Source organism: Gracilinanus agilis, chromosome 6 (genome assembly GCF_016433145.1).
Source record: "Gracilinanus agilis isolate LMUSP501 chromosome 6, AgileGrace, whole genome shotgun sequence".
NCBI lineage: Eukaryota > Metazoa > Chordata > Mammalia > Didelphimorphia > Didelphidae > Gracilinanus > Gracilinanus agilis.
Genome location: NC_058135.1, coordinates 32,428,769 through 32,452,331, shown reverse-complemented (window position 1 = coordinate 32,452,331; position 23,563 = coordinate 32,428,769). Strand labels below are relative to the sequence as shown.

The 23,563-nt window shown below is 38.9% G+C and overlaps 1 protein-coding gene across 1 annotated transcript in view; it reads left to right on the top strand.

The window, feature by feature from the left end:
- SLC4A4 (solute carrier family 4 member 4) overlaps window positions 1-23,563 on the top strand; it is a 378,919-nt gene that overhangs the window by 123,852 nt on the left and 231,504 nt on the right. Inside the window, exon 4 of the mRNA XM_044681601.1 lies at window positions 18,427-18,562. Coding sequence (XP_044537536.1) covers window positions 18,427-18,562 — 136 coding nt within the window. The remainder of the gene's footprint in view (window positions 1-18,426; window positions 18,563-23,563) is intronic.

The following is a 23,563-nucleotide window of genomic DNA, read 5'->3' as shown; positions in this document are numbered from 1 at the left end:
GTAAAACTGGTCAACCTTGGTGTCAAGACTGTGAAGATGGATAAGTGGGGACAAGAGGAAAAAAGGATCAATCAAGTCAAGATGAGGATAAAGAAAAGTTTTAGGATGAGCAGGAGAGAAGCAGGAGAGCAAGAGGAAACTTCCTAGGTCAAGATCTTGAGAATATCACTGCCCTTGATATTGTTGAACTCTAAGGTGTGACTATTCCCAGAGGTAGTAGAGATAGAATTAAACCAAGTCATGGGAGTTGACCTGGGAAGCCAGTATATTCAAAGGACCAGAGGGAAATCTTTGAGGATGAAAGTAGGGGCAAGAGTAGAAGGGAATATTGTGATCTAGGGACTGAACTTCTTGAGAAAAGAGATTAATTACTGCAACAAAGGTCTAGATAGGGTAGTATAATTGGAGGGAAGCAAATTCCAATTGAAGAGAGTTTATAAAGTGATACCAGGAGAGAAAAAGGACCTGGAAAATGGAAGTGGGGAGGAAGGAACATGTTGACCCTCCTCCAGGTCCAATAAGTTTGGGAAAATAAAAGATGTAATCCATATGGGAGATAGTGGCCAGATCATAGATTTAGAGTTGGAGGATACTATAGAGATCTTTAAGTCCAGTCCCCTCATTTTGCACATATGGAAAAAGCCAGGATTTGAACTAAGGTTCTTTGACTCCAAATTCCATGCTTTTTTCATTGTACCATGTGAGGGACAGAGCCAAAGATTAGAATCTGTGGAGAAAAGTAGCAAAAACAGAACAAGGTTAGCTAATCTTGTTCCTCACTGGCAAAATTTCAACTTTGATGGGACTCAAAAGGGTCAGCTAGGTGACACAATGGTAGAGTGCCATGTGTGGAGTCAAGAAAACCTGAGTTCAAATCCAGCCTCATATACTAGCTATGTGATCATGGGCTCAACTTTTCTTATCTGTCAAATGATCTGGAGAAGGAAATGACAAACCATTCTAGTATCCTTGCTAAGAAAACCCCAAATGAGGTCACAAAGAGTCTGAAATGATTGAACAACAAAGAGCCTCTAAAGAAAGACTTGACTGAACAGAAAGAGATCGCTGCCAAGGGTCCAACTTTTCGTTGGTTGGTTTTTTAATTAGTTGGAATTGCTACATGCAATTAGGTAATAATTATGCAGAACACATCCCCACATGGCTCCGGGAAGGACTAAATATCCTCTCTGTGTCAGCTTGGTGACCCATGCCTATGCAGAATTAGGAATTATTAATAACACATTTCCTTTGAATCAGTACTCGGCTGCCTACCCTGGCTATGTTGGAGTTGCTGATATCCAATCAGGCTGCATGTCAATTTCCCAATAAGTAAGAGACAAATGTATGGTCAAAAGAACTATGGCAAAAGGGCTTTAGTAGTCATAGGACACATTTTGTACTTGTGGTTCTTCCTCCTTTGAGTTTATCAAATGATCAGCTTGCTCTTGGCAATGTCCCAAGTTAGAGGAAGAACCCAGGTACCTCTTTGGAGCTGGTTTTCTGGAAGCATTCTATGAGGTAGCCATGAGCACAGTTTTGCAGAAGATTTATTTCCATAACAAATGAGACCACTTTCCTTGGAGAAAAAGAAAACAACAATAACAACCTCTCTAAAATCTCAGCTGATCCCTTTATGCTAAAAACTGGTTCAGCCAGACCTTTCAGAGCTGCTTAGTAACTCACAATCCCGAAATGTGGTGGTTTTTCGGAAGCGAACTCAGGGTTGTGACCTTTCTGGCAGAACTTTACTTACCAGGATTTGAAAGGGCTTTTTGTTTGGTATATTGCTGGCTAGTAATCTGTAGTGGCCATTGGAACTCATAACAGAAAGCTTTCCCCAACTATTCAGACCAGGAAAGCTTGTCAGAATATCTCACTTGAGAAAAGTGAAGCCATCAAAGGAAAGGCTTGGAAGCTGTATGAAATATTCAATTAATTCATTAAACACCTACTATGTGTCAATAATGTGTTAGCAGATAGGGACACAAATGAAATAGTCCCTGCCTTCATTCTAAGGGAGGGAGGATAATAATGGCTCTCAGACAACTTGCCTGATATCCAGTCCTGCCCTTGTGGCCACCATTCAGGGAATCATCAGCTGTCTGGAGTTAGGAGCTAGGAGTTATCTCTGAAGTTGCTGTAGCCACCCAACTCTTCAGCAGTCATAGCTAAAGACCTGGGGTTGGGGAGCAGACAAACATATTTTTGCCACTCAAAATCCTTGATACGGGCAGATAAAAACTTCGAAAATTTTATGTCATTTGATCCTCACAACACCCCTGGAATGTTAGTTTTATTTTTTATAGTTGAGGAAACTGAGGCAGGCAGAGGTTAAGTGTCTTTCCCAGTCTGTGTCATGCAGCTAGTCAATGGTTTAGGCTGGATTGGAACTCAGGTTTTCCTGACTCCAGGACCAGCACTTTCTGTGCTACCCAGTTATCTAACTGACAGCATTGGTATGGCAGTTGATCTGATACTGGAGCTATAAATTTAGCAATTTTAGATACAAGGCAGGTATAGGATTGTGAGAGTAAGTCTGTATGGTTTATTTTGAGAATCTTAAAATTTTTTTAAAATGTTGATGGGAATCGAGACTGACATTAGCAACCTCAAGGTATAAATTACACTGATAATTGGTCCAAATGGAACTTGGAGAAAATGCTGACGTGTTCCCTGCTAGCAGAGTGATTCATCATCCATGCTTTTCTGTGGGTAGCTCTATCAGAACAAAAATAAATAAATTGGGAAATGGGAGATTAAAAGCAAACCCAAATGATGGCTATGCCTCTTAGAGACCAGGGGATTTTTTGGCTTTATAGAAAAAAAAAAGGTTGCTATCTGTCAATTGTTTTCCTCTTTCTGATTGATGCTTCATTTTCTCCCACATCCAGCAAAGAATCATTTCCTGCTATCTTTTTTACCCAATTGCTGTGAGACTGTTACTTAATTTTTCCCTCCTAAATGCATATGGTTGCCCAGCCAATTGTTTTATTTATATGGCAAGCTAATCTCAGAATGTTTAAGAACTAAGGTGAGTCCTTTTAGATGGACCAGAGGAGACTTTCATAGCATTGCAGCTTGGTCAGTTAGGTGATGAAATGTGTGTGGAAGACCTCCAGGGAAGCATAGATTCATTTTGTCTTTGGGGAGTTTTGATATCGGTTATGACTAGATTTCTTCATAGACATTGTGCTAGAATAGGAATCAGGGGCTATGAGAGGCAAACCAAATTGTTGGCTCTCACACTTACTAGCTCCATCATCTTGGCCAAGTAACTTACCTTCCTAGTGTCTCAGTTTTCTCAATTGTTAAATGGGGATGACAATATAAGTAAGCCTACCTGCCTCATAGGACGCTAACAAGAGGTACACTTTGAAAACCTCATAGAGATTATCTTTAGGGTTTTAAATATTTCTTTTTGAAGGTGAACTTGAGGATATAGAGATATTAAATTAGCTATTGAATGAGTCAGATGAGACTCTCTGGAGTGCTTATTATTCTCATTGAAGAGACCCCGTAGTGGTCTATGGCTTACTGCAATCAGCATAGGGTCTTTCACAAATAGAAATTTAGGGAAGCCCTTGGCTTCTAGAGGGAATCTTTTTTTAAATTTTTTCACTGCATATCATCCATGAAAGTGATCCATGCCTATGGTGAATTTATGTCTCCTTATTTTATGTATCACATAATAGTGATAATCAGAATGCTATAGGCAAAGTTATCTCTGTTGTTGCATCTTTTAAGAGGAATCATATATGATGTTGACATACACATGGGAGACATCTTGTTGGAGGAGAGTCTTTGAATCAGTACTTTTAAAACTCTCAACAAATCATGGTTTCTATACTGTTAGAGTCCTAAGTTTCAGAATAGAAAGAACTAGAGAGAAATAATGTTTCCTCTTCCTCCTCTTCTTTGTCCTTTTCCTTCTCCTTCTTTAACACATACCAGTGAAAAGAAGGACTAAGACTGAATGGGAATAATTAGCGTCCCTTACTAAATGAGTTTCTCAGATATCTAGATACTTGTCACTCTATTTCATGAGGACAGTTGAGGCCTTTTAAATTCTAGTGTCTCAGTTGGTTTTTAGTCTTATTCTTTTAGATGGGGATAAGGATCATCTCTTCTCAGTTTGAGGATTCAGGGCAGAGACAGTGATGATGAGTAGTGCAAATGGTTTCCCATTAAGGGTATCCTGGAATATCATAGGCTTTACTTAGCTTGTAGGACAATCATAGAATTCTTCTGGATGATTGCCTTCAAAGCAGAAATAGAAGTAGAAGAGAGCAAATATACTTATAGAGCATGGAATTTCTCATTTTGCACATATATCACATAGGCTAATATTATTGCTAAAACCTTTTTTATTTAAAAAACTCTTACTTTCTGTCTTAGAATGGATACTAAGTGTCAGTTCCAAAGCTGAAGACTGGTAAGGGCTAGGTTATTGGGGTTAAGTGAGTTTCTCAGGGTCACATAGCTAAGAAGTATCTAAGGTCAGATTTAAACCCAGTACATTCCATCTCTAGTCCTGGCTATCCACTGAACCATGTAGTTGGCTTACTGAAACCTTTTTCAAAGCTCTGTGTGTATCTGTGAGTAGATTGGGGAGGGAAGGATAATGGATAGTAATTTTTAAAAATGGAGTTTGTCTTTTTCTCTTTCTTTGTAAAGATACCCAAGTATTCATTTCATCCGTGTCATAATGTTCTAGTAAAGTAGGTTTTCAAGAAGTTCTGTTTTCTCCATTTTAGAAATGGTGAAGAAAGGTTTGCTCAATACACTACACAAAGACTGTTGATTGTTCAGCTGCCTATTTCCTTTGCTTCTTGTAGGGGTAGTAGTTGTGCTCCCAAATGACAGATTTGGACTATAGATATATAGACAGATAGACAGACAGACAGATAGATAGATAGATAGATAGATAGATAGATAGATAGATGGACTGATAAATGGGTGAATTGATGAGTGCAGGCATGGATAGATAAATAAAGCCTTATTGGAAGATGACAGACAGACAGATAATGCACTTATTAAGCACTTACTATGCCAGTCTTAACTTCAGTTTACTTTAATTCACTGGAGAAGGAAATGACAAACCACTCCAGTATCTTTGCTAAGAACACCATGGACAGTATGGTCCACAGAATCCACAGATCCATGAAGAGTTGAATATGACTGAATGACTGAACAACAGCGTGCCAGAGACTGCTAAGTTCTGGAGATAAAAAAGAAGCAAGAATAAAATACCTCATGGAGCTTACATTTGACTAGGGGGCATAGGAAGATAATACAGAGAGGGGAACCAGAAAAGAGTGGAATACACGTAGTGTGGAGATGATTGGGTAGTGGCATGGAGGTTTGGTGCTAGGCAAGATTAGTTAAAAGGTTACCCTTGAAGCCAAACCTCCCAGAGGTCACAGTTCAAGGTTTAGATGGTGGAGATAGCATTGTGTATAGATGATTCCTAACTGTTCGTGCCATGGATGCCATTAAGTTGGGTAGGGCTGTCATGCTTTATTAAGAGTAATCATTATAACTGACAGTTTCTCCTGAGTGGGAGCTTATTATTACATGGAAAACTAAGTAGTATTTAAACTACCTGCCTTAATGAGTACTGTTAAATGATTTTATTGTCTAGAATAACTTGAAAAAATTAATTGCCTGATTTATCTGTTCAGAGAATATTGCAATAATTATCTCAATTCAGAGAATATGGTCATTACCTGACAAAGTAAACATAACTTAGAGGCTGGCAAAGGGTCTATATGACTTCTAGGTGTCCTTTCTGAAATCTATTTCTATGAAAAATTATAGTGTTGTAATTAATATAGCAATGATGATGACATGTAGATGGGAATCAGTTGTATTCTTTATTTTAAAATGGGAAATAAGAAGTATTTGGGGGGCATCACAAAATATCTCTTACTGATCATTCTTCATACATATTTACATGTATACATACATACAGCATCATAGATTTATAGCAGAAAAGGATTATGGAAACCATCAAGTCCAAACCCTTCATTTTACAGTTGAAGAATCTGAAATTCAGAGATGTTAAGTGACTGGACCAGTGTCAAACAGCCAGTAAGTGATAGTGGAAGTATTTGAATTCATATTTGACTCCAGAGACAGTGCTTTTTCCACTCTGGCATACTTCCTTTAGTAGACCTGTTGTCTTTATACAATAGTTATATAATTTTTACATTTAATGCATAAAGAGATAAAAATAATGGCTATTTTCATTTATGATTGACAGTAAATCACAGAAGTCATAGGATTATAAATTTCAAGCTGGAAGGGACCTTAAAGGCCAAGTTCAGCCCTTATATTTTACAGATATGGAGACTCAGGCACAGAGAGGTTAAATCAAGTCAACAAGTATTTATTAAAAGTTAATTATCTGCCAGGTGCTGTGACTATTGCAAGGGTTAAAAAAGATCCAAACATTGTCCTTGCTTTCAACTAGTCTCTAATGGAAGAGACAACATACAGAGTATCTCAAAAATGACAGTGTAGTTTTAAGCTATTTAATAGCCATCTAAACTATTAAGGCTTTAGACTACACTAAGACTTTTGGGATACCTTGTACAACTATTTTTATGCATATTAGATATGTACAATGTAAATGGAAGGTATGGTGATAGAGTTTCACTAGTATAGTCTGTATCTATCTGTCTGTCTATCCATTCATCCACTTAACTGTCTGGCTATCTATCTATCTATCTATCTATCTATCTATCTATCTATTATTTGTCCTTTTCCCTTTATTTTGACAATTTCCCAAAATGGTGGTCCAAGGTTCTTAAATAGAAAATTTCAAGTCTCAGGAGTCCTCATTTGCCCTGTTTGCCTGCCATATGCATGTAAACATCCCTACCAGCTTCCAGGCAGGAATTGTTCATTATACTCATTATCTCTTATTGATGGGTAGCCTTCAGGGAGGCCACAGTTGGATGTTTCCTCCTTCAGAAATAAAAGGACACACTCACAAATGGATGTTAGTGATAATAAGTTAAATATGCCATCAGCCTCTAGTTAAACTATTGTACTCAGTATTGTGTGTTCTCCCTCCTTGGAATTCCCTTTCTTTTTGTTTTGTACAATTTAGCATGTCCTGCCTTTGGGCACTGAAGTTTTATTTATCTCTTGTTTTTTTGGTTACAGTTTTTATAGGTTATTGCCTTATTTCTCTTGATTTTCATAACAACCTTGTGATGTAGGTGCTATTTATTACCCTCATTTTCCGTTGAAGAAACTGAGGCAGACAGTGATTAAGTGGCTTGCCCAGGATCATACAACTAGTAAGAGTCTGAAACTAGATTTTATAATATTCGATCCATTGCATGATTTGGCTATTTGAGAAAAGCCCTGAGGAAGAGGCATGGCTGAGTTGGGTTGTTCTAGATGTGTAGGAAACGGAAGAAAAGGGCCTTTCTGGCAGGCTTACTGACCAATCTGAAATTAGGGAAGGAGATAGATAGTCTTTTCAGAAGACAGTGAGGATGCCTGGTTAGAATGAAGGATTGATGGTAAAGGGTAGCTGGAGACAAAGGGAGTAGAGTGGGGCCAAATGAAGTAGTGACTCGAATGCAAGGATGGGAAGTTTATTTTATTTTTTTAAGCTTTCAAGAAGGGTTATTTACTTCCCAGAAAAAGCAAGAACAAAATTACGAACATTTCCCTCTAATGCTTAGGGTACACCCTTTCACCTATATTGTCTCTGTCCCTCGGAAGAATGGGCTTAGGTATAGACCAGTTTTTTTTTTGTTGTTGTTGTTGTTGCAAATTTCCCCAGCCAAGTTCATCTCCTAATGCCAAATGCCCCTGTTGGACTAGGTCTTTGCTTAGGACTTTACCCCTTACTCTGGCTTCTGGCAAATCTTGGCATGGAGTCCAGCTCCCAGACTCCAGTGGCTTACTCTCTTGACTCTTAAAAGGTTACAAAGTCATCACCATCTCCATTTTTCCTTCACCTAAAACAGGAAAGATCAAAGGAGCAAAGAACAGAAGTTCTTGTTCCTGGGCTCTAAGCTGGAAGGGGTGGGGGGAAGTTTAAACTTTATATTGTAGGTCATGAGGAACCATTGGGGTATCTAGAACTAAGGAATGATATGATAAAATCTTAGAATCAATTAAAGAGTATTGGTTTCAAGGCAGAAGAGCAGCAAAGGGTAGGCAAAGGGGGTTAAATGACTTGCCCAAGGGTCAAGGCTAGAATCGAACCCAGGACCTCTCATCTCCAGACCTGGCTTTCTGTCCACTGAGCCATTTAGCTGCTTCCTCATTGTTATATTTTCAGCAAGAACATTTATATTTTGGAAATCTCCAGTGCTACAAATTAGATTTTGTTGGGAGAAAATACTCATAATATAGATGAAGAGAGCTGGTTCTTAAACATTTGCCATCAAATGTTTTGAACTAAGTTTTGAACTTAGGTCTTCCCGACTCTAGGTCTAGTGCTCTAGCCACTGTGCCACCTAGCTACCGCATATACTAGCTTTTTGTACATCTCTCTATGTCCTGGTATCTTTTCCTCTGACACCCCTCACCACCTGCCTGGCACAAAGAAGGACTGAATTGAATTGCACCCTGTTTCATTTTGTTGACTCCTGTTATATGATATATGATATATATATATATATGAGATAAATAATCATATATACTAATCCCTAGATGTTTTTTTAAAAATACATAATCATCTTGTGATGCACTGCTTTGACCTTATACTTAAACTCTTTTTGTCTCCAATTCAACAATGCTCCTGTGAAAGACAGCTTGATTATTAGGCCTGTTCGTCATTTCGGTGTAGATGTTAAACTTCATGCTTTGAAGAGACATTACCCAAGTCACTGATAATGGCTTAGCAACATTTGGTCTACAGCTGAATCCTACAGCCCTTCAGGCTGACATGAATCAGGTCAGGGGGTGCTAATGAACCCAAGAACCATGGGATAGTATCATTGAATAATGACAGCAAAGAAGGGGCACTAACATTTGATTTGCCAATACACCTGAGGTCCATGGGTCTTTTCCATTTAACTTGAAGCTGAAACCTTATGCATGTGCTATCTTCCTCATTAGCAAATGTGATCTTTGAGAGTAGCAACAGCCTGACTTTCCATTTGTGTCCTCTTTTAGCCACAGTGAGTAAGCATTTAAAAATACTTTATTCGTTTGGTCATTCATATGCAGAGTTAATAGGAAGAACTCTGAGAAGAAGAGGCATTAGCAGCTGGAAGGACCAGAAAATCTTCATGGAGTTGATGGCATTTGAGCAGAGTCTTGAGGGAGAGTCTTCTTTTTTTTTTTTAAACTTTCTTTTATTTTTTTTTTCAATCGCACAATTTTTGACAATTGCTTTCTGACATTTTTGATTCCAATTCTCTCCAACTCCAACTTCCTTTGCTTTCCCCATCCCCATCCCCAAAGCACTAAATAGTTTGACATAGGTTATACAAGTGCTTTCATGCCCTGACAGAAGACACATATTGCACATTCAATAGAAAGCCCATAAAGGAAATAAAATGAAAAGATGATGTGCTTTAATCTGCCATCAGATTCCAGAAATTCCTTCTTTGGCTGTGGATGACATTTTTGATTATGAATCCCTTGGATTTTTTTTGGGGGGGAGGGACCTTGTTTTACTGATAATAGTTTAGTCATTCACAGTTGATCTTAAATTGTTCTCTTGGTTCTACTCGCTTTACTTTGCATCAGTTAATATAAGTCTTTCCAGGTTTTTCTGAACTCATCCTGTTCATCATTTCTTATTCAATACAATAGTATTCCTCATATACCACAACACATTCAGCCACTCCACCTTGAGGGAGAGTCTTGAAGGAAGCCAAGGAAGCTGAGGCAGTGGTGAGAAGGCAGAGCAGTTGAGGCATGAGGCACTACGAATTCAAAAATATGGATATGGGAGAGAGATCTGAGGGTAGACATTAAGAGTAAAGAGACCTTTTGGCAGAAGAGAAAGAACTCTGGATTTGGCATGAAAAGACCTACCTTCAGATTCCTACTACCTTCCTTACATTAGGCAGGTCATTAAACCTCTGCTGGCCTCCCTTTCCTCCTCTGCCATAAGGACCAGCTTGTCTTGAAGTTCATTTTAACTCAGACCCCTGTTTGATCTATGAAAACTCCCATGAAAAGTAACTTACTTTACAAGATAACTGCTCTTGGAAGATGACTCTCCAACAAGATCTACACCCCCTAGAGTGCTCTGTGGTCTGGACCACAATTCTCTCTTTCATTGCTGAGCATGGTGAGCAGGGCAGAACAAAACAAGTTAAGCCTGATTATAGCCATTACTTAGCTTTCCTCTGCCAGGCTTCCTGTACTGATAAAGGATGCTGCGTGAGCTTGTCAGGCTCTGCTTTTTATATAATTTAGTAAGTGGTTGCACGGTAAATACTGTGTTGTCTTTGTATGGCATGCACATTGAATTTCTTATTTTTTCCCCTCAAATATAAAAATGAACCTGAACTAGTGGAAAGAGTCCTGGGAGTGGGTGGGCTTAGGGAAACCTGGGTTCTTGAACTGCTCCTTCAGATACTTTTCATGGGCAAGCCGCTCACCTTCCATGGGGCTTAAGCAATGGCCTGTGACTAATCTGCTAAGTCATAGTGGGATTGCCATCTGCATCACAGAGGGAGTTCTGACAAGAGTCATAGATCTTTCCTGAGCTTTTGTGTAAAAGCAAAACCCAGGTTTATAATTTTCAGAGTTCTCTTCACCCTTGTTCTATGCACTTAAAAAAAAATTGTACTCATGATTTCAGAAGTGAAGGGAATTTCCCATGGACGGCTTTCTTTACTGAGGCATATTGACTCCCCTTCTGCAACTTTGACTCTAGAGAGTGGCTTGGGGGCAAAAGGAGTTTCCATGGCTTTCCCAGTGTTAGATAATCTGCCTTTATGTGGCAGAGGTAGGAATGGAACCCAAATCTCCCCAGCTTCTAGGTCAGCTCTCTCTCCACCACCCCAAAAAAGTCTTTAATGTGTCTATCAAATTTGTCACCTTCTTTTGATTCCAATAACCAAAGGACAATGATGATGACAGTCATTTAAATAATACTTTAACAGTTGCTTGATACCTTGTATATATTCTCTTTTGACTATCACAACAATGAAGTAGGGGCTATTATTATCCCCATTTTATAGAAGAAATTGAGGATGGGAGAGTTTAAAGGCTTACTTTGGACCATACAGACATTATCTGAAGTGGGATCTGATCTCAGGTCTTGCTCACTCCAAGGTCTCATGCTCTCCTGCCTCTTCCACTTAGTTTCTGACTTCTTCTCATTAGAAAACTCATTAAGTGACTACTATTTGCTGGACATTGTACTAGACACTAGATTTACACAACATCATCCTTTTCCTTCCCTGTTTCTAATCATGGTCCCAGCCTTGGTCCCATTCTCCAGGAATATCTGGAGCCATCTATCTGTGCATGGGTTTTCTCTCAGATGCTGAGCAGGTTTGGCTGGTTATGTGTAAAACTTGTCTTTGAAGAATCTTCCTTAACACTAGGACACAGCATTGCCTGGGCCCGGGGTGGGGATCCTCTGCTCACGACTAATTATGAAGCCCAAAGCAGATGGTCAAGCTTGCCAAGTGCAAGGAGAACCAGCATGGAGCGAGTTAGTGGCAGTAGGGGGATGTAGCCATCAAAGAAATAGCTCCAGCTACAGTGCCAACACTCTTTTAGAGCCTCTCAATCTAAGAACTTTGAGGAGTAGAGGAGAAGAAAGGAACTCAGGATAAGCTGCTTCCTGAAGAAATTGTCATCGTTCTAGAATTTATCCGTCTCAGATTTGATGTTGGTGGGTTCTCATAGTCACAGTCACTGTCACGAGCCTCTCGAGGAGCTGAATTTTGTTTGGGGACTTAAGAATATCAAAACATGGTGACCGTGGTTCTGTCAAACAGTAGCCCCTGCCACTACCCATAAGTGCACAGAAGGTAAGGAGATGCTCCCTCCTTAGTCTGCCCTCTCGGTTGTTGACCACGTCCCATGGAAGGACATATAGGCGATGAGGATCAAATGAGGAAATATTTGTAGAGCACTTGACATAATGCCTGGCACATAGTAGGTGCCATCTAAATGTTTATTCACTTCCCACCCACCTCCTCCAGTTTGTCAAACTCAAATAGAACAGGGGGTCACTAAACCATATGTAAGGATCCCTGAAGGCCATATGTTAACTTAGAAACCGCATATTAACATTATATAGGTTTAATTTCATTTTTACTTATTTTGTTAAATATTCCTCAGTTCCATTTTTTTTTAAAGAAAACCTTTACCTTTCAACTTAGAATGCAATACTATGCATTGGTTTAAAGGCAGAAGAGCAGTAAGGGCTAAGCAATGGGGCTCAAGGGACTTGCCCAGGAAGTGTCTGAGACAAGATTTGAACCCAGGATCTCCTGTCTCCAAGCCTGGCCTTCCATCTACTGAGCCACTTAGCTGGCCCCTCAAATTACATTTTAAAAGTGGCTTGCTCAGTGTCACACAACTAATAAATATCTGAGGCAAGATTTGAAGCCAGGTCTTCTTGACTCCAAGTCCCAGTGCTCATGACAAAAGATTGATCGTTAAGATCATAGATTTATGGACTGTCTTTCACAGGCCATCTAGACCAACTCAGTCATTTTGTAAATGAGGAAACCGAAGTCTTTGGGTATTAAGTGACTAGTTACTAGTTGTATTGGGATTCAAACTGAGGTCCCATAGCTTCATGTTCAGGAAAAGTTCAGCGAGTATTTCACTGTTTCATACTAACTTTTCCTAGGGTAAGGGCTGCAGGGTAAGAGCTGAAGAGATGGAGAAAAATATATATCATATATCATGAAGAAAAAAATACACAGAATCAAGCAACTGATTGGTCATCTAGGTGGAGCTGATGAATATCAAGGGTCATGTCCAAATTTTTGAGTCTGGGTAACTGAGAGGATGGTGGTGTTATCACCAGAACTAAGTGGGAGGCCACTTGGGGCAATGGAAACCAATATGGTGCTATGGATCTATGTGTGTACTTAGAGGACCTGAGTTCAAACTCCAGCTTAACTGTATGACCCTGCACAATTTATTACAATCTCAATGCTTTGGTTTCATAAGAGTGAAGAGTAAATAAATAATGTTTACAAGTGAGTGAATAAATCCCAGTAAATTAGGTAGTCTCAAAGACTTTTCCAGATCTAAATCTGTGAGCCAATAAATGGGAGAAGTTGGAAGACATGGAAGATTTTGAGAGATGATAATGTTGATGATTTTAGGTTATTTATGTTAAGTTTGAGGCATCAGTGAAATATTTAGGTAGAGATGTTCAGAAGGGAGTTAGAAGGCTTAGAATGGAGCTCAGAGGAGAAATGTTGGCTGGTTCTATAGCTTTGGGACTGGTCTGTATAGAGTTGATAATTAGGTGAGTAGATTCGATCTCCAAGGAAGGGAGTATATAGAGAGAAGAGCTCTGGGTCACACATTTAGGGGATAGGAGGAGAACAAGGAATTGGGATTTTTTTAATGTTTTAACTTTTTTTTAAATATGTCACAAATGAATATTATTTTTTACTTTTTAAAAAATATTTTTTTATTTTTTTAAAATTTTCCATGGTTACATGATTTTTGTAGTTTCCCTCCCCTCTTTTCTCACTCCTCCCAGAGTTGGCAAGCAATTTCACTGGGTTATACATATATTATCATTCAAAACCCATTTCCATATTGTTCATTTTTGAAATAGAGTAATCTTTTAAAAACCAAAACCTCAAATCTTATACCCATATAAACAAGTGATAAATCATATGTTTTTTTCTGACTTTCTACTCCCACAGTTTTCTCTAGATGCGGATAGAATCCTTTCTCCTAAGTCCCTCAGTGACAAATGAATATTTTTAATTGTGCAAGAGTTGCATTTACCATAAAGAACAACAACAATTTTAAAAACCGAAACATACATTTCCACAAGTCTATGCAATGTAATAATGCATAAGACATTAAGTACATTAACAAAAAATATATATGCAACACAATTGGATCAGATGCCTCTCTCATCAAATATATTTATTGTACTTACTTTAGAATAATGAATTATTAAATGAGATGGAGAAATAATAGTTAGACAGGAGAACCCAGGCAGGACATCATCATGGAAATCAAGGGACGAAGAAGAAGGCTCTGAGGAGGGTGACCAACATTGTCAAAATCTTCCAGAGTTCAAGAAAATCAACACTGAGAGTCATTGATTATGAAATTAAGAATTTGTCAGTGATTTTTGAGAGGTAGTTTCATTACAGTGCTGAAGGTACAAGAAAAGACTGAGGGATTGGTAGTGTGGAGGTAAAGAAGGTTTATTCCTTTTTTTTTGAAAGCTTAGCAGTGAAACAAGTAATAGAGGATGATATCTTAAGGGGACAATTAGGAAGACCAAGGGAGATAAGCAGAGAGAGGAGAAACATTTGGATTTTCTGCAAGGTTTCCAAGAATCAGTTGCATTTTAAAAGTATTTGTTATGTTATGAACAGTGATTGAAGATAACTATTAAAATGCACATTTTAAATAGACCAAGTAGGGGCAGCTGGGTAGCTCAGTGGATTGAGAGTCAGGTCTAGAGACAGGAGGTCCTAGGTTCAAATCTGGCCTCAGACACTTCCCAGCTGTGTGACCCTGGGCAAGTCACTTGACCCCCATTGCCCACCCTTACCACTCTTCCACCAAGGAGCCAATACACAGAAGTTAAGGGTTTAAAAATAAATAAATTAAAAAATTAAATAGACCAAGTAGTCCACTTTTAAGAAGGTTCTATTATCAGGATTTGGGATTTTGCTTGCCTTGGACTAATTTCATGCTTTGTTTTTTTGCCTCCTAAATGCTACCTGGAAAGGAGAATCCTTGACAACATTTCTACATAAGTCTTAGAAATATTAGAAAAAAGCTTTTTTTCTAGGAAAATGTTGTTAAATTAAAATAGAAACACACTCTCCTGGACACATATTGACTTAGGAAAACACAAACTAACACTATTTATATTCTATTCTATTTTTATTTATTTCATTGAACATTCCCCAATTATATTTACATCTGTTTTAACTGCACTGGGTAATTTTGCTGGCTCCTTTGCACTAGAGAGATAATGAAACATTAATATCATAGGGTCAGAGATTACTGGGGACCTTGGAGATCTTCAGGTCTTTCTGAGTCCAAGTCCAGTGTTCTAACCATGGCATGCTACCTCAAATATTTTATTATATAGAGTTAGGGCTTTCTTTTTCTTTTCTTTTTTCTTATGGATTGGATTATAATTTCACTGAGAAAGTATTTTTATCATCCTAGAGAATTACCTGGGGCCCCTGAGATTTGTGTTATTGATCAGTGAATATGGTATAGAAATGGTATTTAAACCCATTAAAATCCAACCTCAGACACTGACTAGATGTGTGACTTTGCACAAGTCACTTAACCCCTGTTTGCCCGAGTTTCCTCATTGTAAAATGATAATAATGACAGCACCTGCCTTCCAGGATATTTGTGAAGATAAATGAGATAATTATAAAGTACCTAGCTCAGTGCCTGGCACATAGTGGGTACTATATAAATGTTAGCTATTATTATTATTATTATTATTATTATTATTATTATTATTATTATTATTGTCTCCCAAACCAATTCACTTTATACTACCACATCCTAATATCCTAATATCCACTATTAGGATATTTTATCTAGTTTTAGATTCTTTGAATTCTCTATGAACATTCCTATCACTGACACATATTGGAAACTCCTCTACCCTGACTTCTTATCCAACATCATTTTTCACCCTGTTATCCCATATATCCTCTATAGCAGAGGGGTTAAACTTTCTGGCAAAACTCTCGAGTATGGCCAGAACCAGGTTAAAATGTATTTGGGAAATATTTAATGAAATAACAAATACAATATAATTTGGATAATGTGAATTTGTGGTTTTCTAAGAGCCACCATGCAGCCTGCAAGGAACTCTTTCCATTTGATCTTGGCAGCACCTCTCTCTTCTTTTTCTTTATTATCTTGGAGCTACTAGGGTATACTGGGGTAAGAAAACAAAACCACAGACTTGAAGCCATAGCCCTGGGTTTCAAATCCTGGACCCTGACCAAGTCTCTTAACTCTCTGGGCTTCAGTTTCTTCATCTATTAAAAAAAAGAAAGAGATCTCTTTCAGTTCTAAATCTATGAAATAATGAAAATGATGACACTTCAACATCTCATGAATGAGTTTACCTGCTTTTTGAGCCATACATGTATATATATGATAATATTTCTTGTGTGTACACTATTTTCGAATGTCCTATATTCAGAATTTAATGACCATGAATCTTCCCACTGTCCTTGGGTTATTTATAATTTTTATTTTTATAAGATTTAGGTGCTTCACAATTTGTAGTCTTAGTCAATGAGAAATAGCAATAGTGCCTGAGAGCTGACCTCAGAGGCAGGAAAACTTGGTGCTACACAGCAGGCAATTTGATTCAATGGCAACATTCTACAATTTCCCAAATAGTCTTCTCTATTCTAGCCCAGACACATGGTCTAGAGCAACAGTCGCCAACCTTTTTGGCCTTGAGAGCCATAAACGCCTGCAGAAGGAGGAGGATGGAGGTGGAAGGCTCGCTGGAATATGGGGCGGGGGTGGGGTGGGTGGGGGCTGAAGAGCCCCCTGGGGGTACATCCTGGGGCTCTGCCTGGACTGGCTAGTTGGGAGGTGGAGCCAGATATGGCTCGAGAGCCATATGTTGCCGACCCCTGGTCTAGAGGTTCCAAACATACAACCCAAGGCCTCCTGCACCCACAACACTTCCTATTGAAGTTCAAACTCAATTAAAATGTTTATATTAGATATATAATATGTACGTATGTTTTTATGTTTAACAATATATTTGTCTTATTTAACAAATATATTTAACAAAATTAATAAAAATATTATAAAATATAGATAACATTACCCTTTAAATCTAAATTGATATGCATCCCAGAGGGATCCTTTTATAAAATTCAGTGGCCTCCATTTCTGTTTGAGAATGTTGGCGATGATGGATATCCCAAGTTGGTCCAAGTCATGATGGAGAGACTATTCACGTTTCAAGCAATGGTTTTTCCACTGGCATAGTTTGCAGATTATAGGAACCTTTCTGGTCTGTGTTCATAGATGTGCCCTTGATGTTGTTCACTTGTTTTAATTGTATCTGAGTCTTTGGAATTGTTTTGGAATTTTCCTTTGGAATTTTCTCAGCAAAGAGACTGGAGTGGTTTGCTGTTTCCATCTCCAGCTCATTTGACAGATGAGGAAAAAGAGTGAAACAGGTATTAAATGACGTGCCCAGTTCACACAGCTAGGAAGTGCTGGAGGTCGGTTTTGAATTCAGATCTTCCTGACCCTAGGCTCTATGCTCTAGCCACTGTGCCACCTAGCTGCCCCACATATGACCTTAAAGAGACCCCAGTATGTAGACACAGATGGGCAGCCTAGCACCCACCACTTAGCATACCATGTGTTATTCTGGTAGAGTCCATGGCCTCTATGGACATTCGGAATTTCTGGGCGTATCCTACTGCAGAGACATTTCTCAGCACCCTTGAACAACCCCTAAATCCTAGGACCTGAGGAAAATTCCAGTTAATTTTTCATTACATGATTTTCAGAAGAAGGGGTCAAAAGGAGCTGGTAGGGCATCCAATTATGTGTTTGAGCATGTTGGGAAATGAGTTTTCTTTGACTCAGGTGTACAATCTTTTACTTGGGCTTGTTTTCCAAGTGCACTGAGGCTTGACTAAACATTTTGGGGGCACTAGCTCCATGTAAAGAAGAGGCTGGAGTTTGTTAAATATTCCTTCATCACCCTTGAAGTTGGCCAGTTTGGGGTGGCTAGGAGCCAGTTAGAGTGCTGGTTCCAGGCAGCAGACAGAAGTGGTGGTGGTGGGGAACTAATCATTAGGATGTTGCTTTGTCCCCTCCCACTGCTGAATGAAGAAGTGATTGGCTCAGCTGAGTTTTCTATCAGACAATTAAGAAAAATTCATGAGGTGGGAAAGGAGGGAGGGGAGAAGGGGGAGGCTGCCTCTAACTGATCTGAGGACTAAAGGTCCTTTTTCACTTGGTGCAGACCATGTTGAAGCTGAGACTCGTCTTTCTGGAGCGCTGTAGATAAAGGAAGAGTTCAGGGAAAGAGAAGAGTTTGAATCATTTCAAACTTAAAGTGGGAAAAGAGAGGGGAATCAAGTGAGAGAGGACTTAGGGAGTAAAGAGAAGGGGGAACCATGTCCAAGGAAGATACCAAAGGGAAGCTAAATAGTTTTGGGGAAAGAAGATCTCGTAGTCATAGCTCCTTGGTTTTCCAGGTTATCCCACCTGTCTTTAACCGTAGTATTTTTACTTCTGCAGTCTCCCCTGCAGCCGAGCGTATCCGCTTCATCCTGGGGGAGGACGATGACAGCCCGGCACCCCCCCAGCTCTTCACTGAATTGGATGAGCTCCTGGCAGTGGATGGGCAGGAGATGGAATGGAAAGAGACAGCCAGGTGAGGACTTGGTCCTGGAGGCCCAACGGCAGACAGTTGTATACTGATAACCAAGGTGGGTCTCCTGCAGGCTCTCTCTGACCCTGGACTTTGAGACAGCACAGTATTGGGTAGACCCATGGTAGAAAGAAGAAGGTATCTCTTCTGCTTTTTACTGTCTCCTTCAGATTTTCCTTTGTTAGGCATGTGAAATGTATTTGTTTTATGTATGGGTATTTTTATCCCTATATCTATAATTGTTTGGGGAGAAGGTAATCTTAACTTCATAAAAGAAGTAGGAGAGGTTAAAAATTGTCTTTACATGTAATTGAGTGAAAATTTTTAAAAAGAAATCGAGAGCAGTATGAGATATTGGGTAGAGAGCTGGTCTCAGAGCCAGCAAAAATTGTAGTCCCCTGACTTCTGACACATACTAGCTGGATGACTCTTAGCAAGTTACCTGATGATGTCTCTGTGCTCTAGGCAGCTCTTTGAGACTACAAGTTGCATTGGGAGAGGGAGTTTCCTCATTCAGCAGCTAGTCCCAGACCCTAAAAACTTCCAGATCACCCATTCCCAACCTTCATTTAAAATGATATCCTGAGAGATCTTCTTTTACTTCTGCTGGTTTCTCTTTATTGTTGGGGATGGGGGTACTTTGAAAATAAATATATTACATTTTCAGCATATGAATAATCATAGGGAACCATTTATAAAGAAGTCTCTTTAACATTTGCAAAGTACTTTGTAAACATATTCTTATCCTTTTAATAAACTTCAGTGGTAGATGCTATTATTATCCTCAGTCAATTGACTTGCCTTGAGTCATAGAGCTAGTAAATGATTGAGGCAGGATTCAAACTCAGTTCTTTCTGACTCCAAGTTCTGCACTCTACCCACTGTACCAACTGATTGCCGTATGAATTGAAGTATCACTCTTGTCTGGATCCAAGGAGAATGTGAGTCCTGTTAGATCGGAGGTCTTTTACACTAGTCTGTCTATTAGCAGGGCTCATGTAAACCATTAACTCTTTATTTTCTCAGTCCAATTTCTTGTTCTCTGTTGTATTTGAGACCCACCTCTATCTACTTTCTCCTTCGTAGCTTCTTTCCCTTAACTCTGTTCTGTTATGGTTGTCCTCCTGCCCATCTGAGTGGTTCTTCTCCTTTTCCCATTCCCTGTCCTGTGGCTCTGCCCTGGCCTCCATCCTGGGACCCCTTCTCTTCTCTTCTCTTTCTACGCCCTTTCTTGGTGAGTTCATCAGCCTCCACAGAGTCATTGATCTTTCCTCAAGGCCTTCGTCTTCCTTTTTTCTCCACTCCTCCACAGCCCTTTGGGCTAAGCCTCAACTATCACGATGGTGCCTTGTTTGGTTTCCTTGTCTCCTCTTTCTTACCCACCATCCAAGCATCTGCCAACTTGATATTCCTTAAGCATAGGCATGATGGTGTCACTCTCATGCTCAAAAAACTTCAATGGCTATCTATTGCCTGTAGAATAAAATACAAACTCCCTTCACAATTAGATTTCAGCCTATGCTTCCAGACCAATTATACAAGGTGCCCCCAACAGCCTTAGTGCAGCTTTTAAGCTTAATTATACTGTACATTTCCCCCCCACCCCCTTCACCTTTCATTCTAGCCAAACTGGCTTACTGGAACTTCCTCAGAGACATCTCATGTCTTCCTTTGCACAGCAGACAGATACTGTTCCCACCCCTAAAGAGCCTGGCATATTTTTCTTTTTCACACCTGTCTTTTGGAATCCCCAATATCCTTTAAGGCTTGGCCCAAGTGCCAACTCCTATATCCAGTCTTTCCTGATTCCATGCCAATTATTGTTGCCCCTGGAAATCACTTGATTTTTTTGTTATATTTTTATATATATATATATATGTATATATATACATATATATGTATGGGTACATATAAATAAAATGTATATACATATATTTGTGTATGTATGTATATACATGTATATATAGATAGATGGCTAGATGAATAGGCAGATAGATGGATAAATAAACAGGTAAATAGATAGATGGATGGACGGATGGATGGATAGATAGATAGATAGATAGATAGATAGATAGATAGATAGTTCAGTCATTTTAGTTGGGGCTGACTGTGATCTCATTTGGGATTTTCTTGGCAAAGATACTGGAGTGGCTTGCCATTTCCTTCTCCAGCCCATTTTACTCCATAACTATAAGGCAGTGTTTCCCCCATGCCTCACATTACTGTCGTAGAGAAGCCCCATTGTGTTCTACCACTAAATATTTGATCTGCAATGCCTCCCTCATGAATGCTTTTTCTGCCAAATGCCAGTTACCAAGAAGGTCAGAGTCTGTTACCTATTCCATCTTCAACACATTTTTTTCTTAGTACATTTGCTCCATTTTATTGTTAAGAAAAATGAAGCAAAGATAAGAAAAATGACTGGCCCATCCAAAGCTTAGGTCTTCAGCTTTCCTATGCACTGCCCTCCCTTGGTCACTGGACATCACCATTAATTTGTGATCCTTTATGTGCTATACATTCAGGTAAACTTTAACCAAGTTCACAGAGGAATTAAGTGCATGTAGTTTGTTCGTTATGGGCAGTAGAAACAATTTTCTACCCTGAGAAGGACAGTCCCCAGCTGACAATGAGTAGATTAGCCATCATTCTGAATGTCAATAACGAGGCTATAGACAATTTTTGGGGTGGGGAGTTTTGTTTGCTTAGGTATTGGGAATTTTCAGACGTGCTCTCTGTTTTTCCTGATTTGCTATTGGCGCTCAGAGGACCTGGATTAGAATTCTGATTTTGGCATTTCCTGTTAGTATAACTTTTGCCAAGTCACTTAATCTCTATGGGTCTCAGTTTCCTTATCTGTAAAATGAGGTTGAAATTAATGACCTCTAAGTTCACCCATCTTTCCACCTCTGCATTCATAATCCTAGTATGCTAAAAGCCTTCTACAGTTAAAGTAACAGGGTTCTATTCAGGCATTTGAATGTGTTGAACAGGATATATCTTTTCCCTTTAAAAATAACAACAGAATGTGTTACAATATGATTTATAGTTTAAATGGATGCTGATATATTTTAGGTCATTTCCCCTGAAGTAATGTTAGGAAAAATCATGTAGCTATTGTGTTTTTTTTTTCTGTCAGCCCCATTGTGAGAATGACTCCATGCCAGTCAATTTCCAATGAAGCCTGGCAATCCTTCTTTCATCAATCTGTGGATGGTTCAAATAGCCTACATGGTGTATTTGACCCTTTTGATCATTTACTATACTCTAAAAGATGGAATATTTTTCATTTATCCAAGCTCTCAAAAATTCCTTCACGCCAGCTCCATTTCCTGCTCCTTCATTTTTGATTGAAAAAACTTTTCACCTTTCAATAAGGAACAGTGTCATGTAATAAATCATTAGCATTTATATAATGCCATAGCAAAACATTTTATAAACATTATTTCATTTTATCCTCATAACAACCCTGGGGTGAGGGAGGTGCTATTATCCTCATTTTATAGATGAAAAAAATGAGGTAAATAGAGGCTAAGTGACTTGCCCAGGGTTACAAGCCAAAGGTATCTGAGGTCAGATTTGAACTTTGTTCTTCCTAATTCCAGGTCCAACCCTCTCACCACTATACCACCTAACTGTCTAGGTATTGGGTAGAGAGCTTGCCCTGAAGCCAGGAAGACCTGTGTCCCAGTCCCCACTCTGCAATATATTGGCTGTATAACCCTGAGCAAGTCACCGAACTTTTCAATGTTCCAGGCAACGCCCCATAGACTCTTAATTACCCAAATGGTGCTGATCTTTACAAATGTGGAAGGAATTTCCTTATTCAGAGGCTCCCTATTCCAAGTAAATCATCAGTGTTGTATTCAGTCCTGTGTGAGGCATGCAGGGGATTGTACATATAAAGGACCGGCAATTGTATGCCCTCAAGAGCGTACAATTTAGTAAGTACTAAGACCAACACACAAGAATGATATGAGATAAAATATGATTGGCAAAGCAGAAAGCCAGGTGAAGTGGCATAAAAAAAAAGACAAAAGAGAAGACTTTTAGCTTGGGACGGTGTCAGAGGAGGCAAACAGGGAAATGTTCATGTAGCAAATGTTACTCGAGCTTATCTATGAAGGAAGAGAAGATGTGGAATAACATTAGATTTCAGACAGGTTGTAGAAGGCTTTTAATGTCAGATGAAGAAGTTTCTCTTTTATATTAAGTTAAACAAAATAATGGATATAAAGTGCTTTTTGCAAGCCATGGACATTGGAATGTTGTCAACCTTTATGCTTTAGGATAGTACATGGTACTATCATCTTTTTAATTCTGGATACTATCCTATTCTTAATAGAGCCTAAGACTGCCTTAGTTTTGGATATTTCCATATCACACTCAGAACTTATTCCAAGCACATTAAGATCTCTGGATCTCTTCTCATTCTTCTTATGTTTGTGAAGTTTGTTCCTTGAGCCCAAGAGTTTGACTTTACATTTATTCCTTTTAACTTTTATCTCACTACATTTGATCCAAAATTTTAGCCTTTTGAGATATTTTTGGATTCTGACTCTATCATCCAATAAGTCAGATATACCTCCTCAGTTCAGACTTGACCCAAGTACCTATGCCTTTACATCATTGACAACAGTGTTTTTAGTGAATTCTGCTCGTAGAAGAAGGGAGTGTTCTAGAATTCTCATCACTTAGTTGGCAGAAATGTCTTACTAGGAATTCAGGTCATCATCAAGTTTCTTCTTATTTAAGAATCTGAGATTTAGTATATTCTTGCCTATTTGCTTCTCTTTTGATATGTCATTTCCTGGGTAGTAATTCCATCATTTTAACAATATCACTAGAAATCAAATGTCTTTGTTGGAAGAGAGGATCAAGAAAAGGAAGTTTGACATAAAGTATGGTCTATGAGTAATCTATATAGGAAAGGACAAAAGTTGACCAAGTTAATAGCTATTCTTAATATAACTCTCTTAAGAATATGAATCAACAGCTAGTTTT